Source organism: Falco rusticolus, chromosome 4 (assembly GCF_015220075.1).
Source record: "Falco rusticolus isolate bFalRus1 chromosome 4, bFalRus1.pri, whole genome shotgun sequence".
Lineage (NCBI taxonomy): Eukaryota > Metazoa > Chordata > Aves > Falconiformes > Falconidae > Falco > Falco rusticolus.
Genome location: NC_051190.1, coordinates 109,857,138 through 109,863,137, shown reverse-complemented (window position 1 = coordinate 109,863,137; position 6,000 = coordinate 109,857,138). Strand labels below are relative to the sequence as shown.

Sequence of the window (6,000 nt, the reverse complement as noted above, 5' to 3'; positions counted from 1 at the left end):
ATATATGTCCTAACTAGATGCTGGAAAAATATAGGAACCAGTTATCTGTATGTAGAAGTACATAGAAAAAATACTGGAGTGGCAGGATTTTATCTGGGTGCCTCTGCTATAAAAAGCATTTGTATTACCCTTACTTCTCTGAATAAATTCAAATGACAGCCCCATTTCATTTCTTCATTCAGTCTGGAGGCCAGATGGCATTAGAATCATTTACTTCACCTTGTTGTGCTTAATTACTACAATCAACACACTATTTTCCAAATTAATCATAACAAAGTAATTTCATTAGTAACACAGCAGGCTGTTGAATTATTAGCATCATAACAGTTTGCAAACAATTAAACTTTATTTGAACCTTAAAAATTTGCAGAGTAGAACATTATTGTAAGATCTAATGGCAGTATAGTACAAATCCAGAACAGAGCAAATAATTGAGTAAAACGCCGTACAAATTATGACTTACAATCACCTTTTAAAAAATTATCTTACTGTTCACAGAAAGTGCAACCTAAGTAAATAACAAAAATAAAGCCATTAGCATTTTCTAGCTTTGAGTTCTAAGCTGTATTAATGGAGATTTTCTTATCCAAAAAAGATGATGGTATTTGCACAGATTTAAAGTAAAGCGTTTATCCGCGGTGCACTGCTGGGTTATTCCAAGACACTGCAAGTGAGTTTCAGGACATCTCGCAGGTTTTGAGTGTTAAGGCACCTTGTTTACTCCCCCTCAACACGTACTGAGGGCGAGGGGATGCCCTAAAGCCGAACTACAGACAAAAGGCGCTCCACTTCCCTGGCTGCCGCCACCCCGGAGAGCGCGCGGCTGGCCCGCTGCTCATCGCTGGGGCGAGGGCGCCCTCTCCTGGCAAAGCGGCGGAAGCGGCGCGGGGAAGGGGAAGGGGAAGGGGGAAGGGGAAGGGGACGGGCCCGGCCTCCGCCCGTGATGTGAAAATTTGCTGCCACCTACCGCCGCGGGACCGCAGCGCAGGGCTGCGCGGGGCTGCGCGGGGCTGCGCGGGGCTGCGCGGGGCTGCGCGGGGCTGCGCGGGGCTGCGCGGGGCTGCGCAGCCGCCGCCCCTCCCTCCCTGCGGCACCGGCTGCCCCCGCGCCGCTCCCGTCCTGCTCAAGTTTTGCCCCCACGCGTTTATCTCAACGAGAGGGGGGCTTGGATTGACGCCCCAAAAAAGTAGGTGGTGGTGGAATCTGGAATTAAGTCATTGATAAAAAGACCTTTCGGTGGGGCAGATGTACTACGCTGCCATGGTCACAGGAGAGAAGGAGCTTTTCTAGCCGTGATGCTAACGCTCCCCGTGCTGTACACAATCCACAAGTGCACTTGATAAATTTAAGTAGTAAAAGACCTGAAGACTACAATCTATCATTTTAATGCTTCGCTGATAACGTACTGAATCAATTTCAATTACTACCTCTTTTTTTTAAAAAAAAATTTACAACAAAACCCTGTACCCTGTTCGACTCCTTTTAGAATCCAGCGTACCATCAAGTACCATACATCAGCTAACGTAAAGCACAACATCTTAGTTTACTGAAAGGATCTAATTCCGAGTTCGGGCTAACGTTACCTTTTAACCCACAGTGTTTCCAGGGCCCGCCTGAAGCATAAACAGCACAAGCAGCTACAAGGGGACCTGCACAGGCTCAGCAGTTTGCAGACTGGCCTGACCTGCCTGGCTGGCAGATTAAGGGTCTCACAAATCAAGTGTGTGGGAGGATACAAAAAAAGTTGATCTTGCATGCTAACAGAAAAGTGCATCTCCAAAACAACAGTATTTAAAGTGTTAACTCTGACTTGCCCAACCCCTTGTCCACAAGCGGCTGTATTTTAGTGTACTTTTTTTATGTTTCAACTGATGCTTTTAGGCACAAAGTTCTGGATTTCGCACTAAGACTGTGGGGAGCTGTTACACATCCACATAGATTTGAAGATGTCTGTTGCAAAACTTGTATCAGAAACTCCACAATTCAAGAAGGTATCCACATTTGACTCTGTGAAAGTATCTGTGAGGTACAGGTAAAATACTTCACGCTGCCATGGACCTGCCATTTAGCTCATGTTGACTTAGCAAAAATTGTGGGGTTTAAAATACTATCTTTTTGCAAATCATCACAGAATTCATCTCTCCAAATCAGAATGGTATCAGAGCACTATTACCACACAGGCTGATTTATTACATCAGCAAAAGAACCAAGCCTTCATTTTGTGGCACCAAAATATTAACAATACGATACTAAGCATATGAGAAAAATAAATCATTGGCTAAAACGTAATACAAAAACATTTTCAAGCAGAATACCCTGAAGACTTGCAATATTACACATAAATTTCCCTTGATTTTCCTAGGAAACTGCACAAAATGTACAGTGAGCATTAAAAGGTTAATGCATGCATGAATTGAGTAATAGTTTTCTACTTGCAAAGTTCAGCTTAATTTTTCTAAGTCTGAGGAACAGGAAAACATAGCCAAACTTCCTGAAAGAACAGAAACCTATAGCTGCAGCGTGCTGCCATATATGCTTAAGAAAAGAGCAACAGGCACTATTTGGCTGCTTGTGGCCCATATGTTAATTACCATCTATTTCACTTCCTAGCATTACAATTCTACAAAAGGTAGCTAAGAAAAACATTTCCGCAGAATTATGATCAACTACAGTTTTTAATGTTAAATATACACAAGGCAACGATCTGACTACATTCACTGAAACCACAAAATGTGTATGGCAGAATCTTCTTTCACAGGCTGGGTCTGTAAACTGCAGCTGCACACCACTCTTGATTTCCAGTGCAGATTTCTCCTGATTAGGGAGAAGGAAGTTGAAAGTTCATCATTAACCAAAAAACCTCAAACATGCATATCAAACCCAGTCCAAATATCTATCCCCTTCCACAGTTTTCTGCACAGACAGATACACACATATTGCTAAAGTAACAAAACCAAGCAGAAAGCACAACAATTTTATTTAAAAAAAAAAAAAATCTGGACAAGGAACATAGTTATAAAATACATCATCTTTTGTACACTGTGGTTTAATATTTCATACAGAATCCCAGAAAAAGTGCTTTAATTGAACCTTCAATATATTTTGCCATAATCTTTATGTTAACAGGACTTCTACAAAGGTTCCAGGAAAGAAATACTTATGAAACACAGAACAAGGGAACATATAAGCCATTACAGAAGATTGGATTAAAATGTACTTACCCAGGCCTCTCAAATATCATACATCTCCATTATGTAGGCTTTAGGCACCAAGCCAATGGTTCCCTTCATTTCTCCTACCCACCAGCCAAATCTATTGTACTCCTAATTGAAAACAATATGCAATATTAACCTTTAGTCCGATATAAATGCAACAGAGTTTTGTATGCAACTCCTTGTGGATGCTTTCTCTTATATACAGTTATAATCATTTCAATTGAAAATTAAAACATTATATCTGTTTGTTAGAGGCATTCACATGCAGAGTTAGGCAAAGACAGAAGTTAAAATTTAAAAAGGCCAGGCATACTCAAGAAAATTTCTTAATTACAGACACACTTCTCTATAACACCCACTAAAAACAGCTGACCTCTCCACCTTCTATTCATCACAAATATAAGAACTTTCTATCTTTGTAACTAAAATCTAATAGCACAATGTTGACATATAAGAATCAACTGGGATTCTTTCAGTATCACAAGGCTAAACTCTAAGAAACTTACAATCAACTTATTTTAAAAACTACTTCGCCCAAATGTGAAGGGAACACCATATATATAATACATAATGCCTTTCTACGGACAAAGTCTACTATTGCTTTAGGCTTGCAGAAAATTCTACAGCAGATCTCATATGTCTGACAGATGACTAATGTACTTTTGTTTGAAATTTGTTTAGGCTTAGTGAGATAAATATGAAACAAAATGGATTATAATAGTTTAAAGAAATAATATCTTCCAAAAGCAATACCAAGTAAGAGTACTGTGAGATCCAAATTTAATTTTTTTTCCTATGAGATAAATATTTTAAGATCAATCCTAACAGCAGTTCAATAAATTCTAACAGCTGAAATTGCACACACACATACATAGAGAGAGTTACAAATGAAGCATTATTAAAACAGAGACCCCGTTCAAAATTGAATTATTAGTAAGGTAGAAATTACTTTGGAACAAACATGGAAAATACAAAATACACAGATATCTCTGATAAGCAACATCTGCTTCCTGCTACTCTGCTCTTCTGATGAGAACAGCAAAAGGCTGTAGGATTTTGAATTAATGGTCCTACTGAGACGAAGCTATTATTTTGACTGTAGATAAAGTTTTTCAGTTATAAATAGTCAGGTGGATCTTAAGGGTTAATGGAGCTTCATTAGAGCCTGAGCTATAATGATTTGCTACTGGCATATCTGGCCTGGTCAACAGTTCTCTGGGGTCCTATGAGGTACTTCGGTACTCAGCCCTCCCTGCGCTTAACTACAACAAGCCCCGCTGATGGCCCGCTTTGATGTGGGCCCAAGCTCTCTTCTTTTTTTTTTTTTTTTTTTTTTTTTTAAAACACACGTGCATGCAGGCACACATACACTTTTGCATTTTCTTATTGCGGAAGGCTGAACACCAGTCTTAAATGTATTCCTCCTTCTCCTCACAGTGAATTAGTGATTTAAAAGATTCTATCCTACTATCCATAAAATACAGCAGTAAGTGTGATTTAAAGAAAACACACATAAAAAGCAGCAGGAAAACCTTCATTTACGATGTGAACACATGCACAAGAAAGCTGCGACAATAATTCCACCTTTTTCCGCCTTCCACTGCAGAGCAGTCTGCCAGAGATGGCTCTGCTCTGAAAGTCTAGAGGCATCTGAACCTGATCTTCAGCGCAAACTGCTCTCCCCAGAAGTTAAGAACCACTCATAACCTTTCCCATGGGGGTACACGTTACACCCCAAACCCTTAAAGGCTAAATAATACCGTGACACTGAGGTTTATAATGTTCCAGACCAGCCTGTTTAAAAATCCATGTGTTATCACACAATACCCTGGTTAAATATACAAACTGGATTTCTAGACTGAAGTGGGAAATTGCTGAAAGGGGCAGTACTCACGTATACTACTGGAATCTCAGCAATAAATCTCTCCAAGAGAAAGCAACAGAAGATTTGAAGCTGTTACATGGAACTTGTGAAGTGACTGGCAAGAGTGATTAAGCAAGTTTTGCTAGAGATCAGCCAAAAAAACAAACAATACATGAAATGAGGGAAGTGGCTTAGTTAAGCGGTCATTAAATTGCATATGACAAATGGCATAGAAAAAGCCTGTGGACTACATTATCCATTGAAAATGTTCCACTTGGCAACACTACATGAACTTAGAAACAAATGTTTTTAAAGAAACAATTCAGATACCTCAAAACAGAATTAAAAGCATGCTGCTGTTTACAAACTTTCTGGGGTTTGCTACTTACTAATACACCACTGGCATGAAGCTAAGTGAGAAGATGAAATGAATGTTGATGTAACAGACTAGTAAACTAATTTAAGGATTCACTGCAACCATTATATCATACAGACAATACTGCATTTTATTTTACGTAAGTTATTATTCTTTGCATGGGTCTCAAGTGCAGTATGAATCCCAGTTAAACTATCTGCAGTCCACAGAAGTCTGAACAAAAATATAACGCAGATACCTGGCTACCAAGAACATAAAACTTTAATCTCAGGTTTTAGAATAATTTGATAACACTCCCTTTTAAACTGGTTAAAGACATTTCTCTTTAAGCTCCTAACCACTCCTTTCTGTCCTTAGTACCACAAGAGTGCTTACTAGTCGGGCAGATAAAGCAGTCCCCCCGCCGTCCTTTCTTGAACTCGCATATAAAATCCAAATTGATGTATTGTTTCTGTCAACATTATCAATTATAAACTCCTTCACAGCAAAATAATTTAACTAATACACTGCTGTTATGAGGTCCGTGTCTATTACTGCTGTTTAAG

At 39.4% G+C, this 6,000-nt stretch overlaps 1 protein-coding gene across 1 annotated transcript in view; it reads right to left on the bottom strand.

Annotated features, from left to right (window-relative positions):
* Window positions 1-323: 323 nt before the first annotated feature.
* The window catches only part of SKAP2 (src kinase associated phosphoprotein 2), a 119,034-nt gene continuing 113,357 nt past the window's right edge, over window positions 324-6,000 (bottom strand). The window contains exons 12-13 of the mRNA XM_037383131.1: window positions 3,222-3,323; window positions 324-2,814 (exon numbers count right to left, since the gene is read on the bottom strand). Coding sequence (XP_037239028.1) covers window positions 3,231-3,323 — 93 coding nt within the window. The 3' untranslated portion in view covers window positions 324-2,814; window positions 3,222-3,230. The remainder of the gene's footprint in view (window positions 2,815-3,221; window positions 3,324-6,000) is intronic.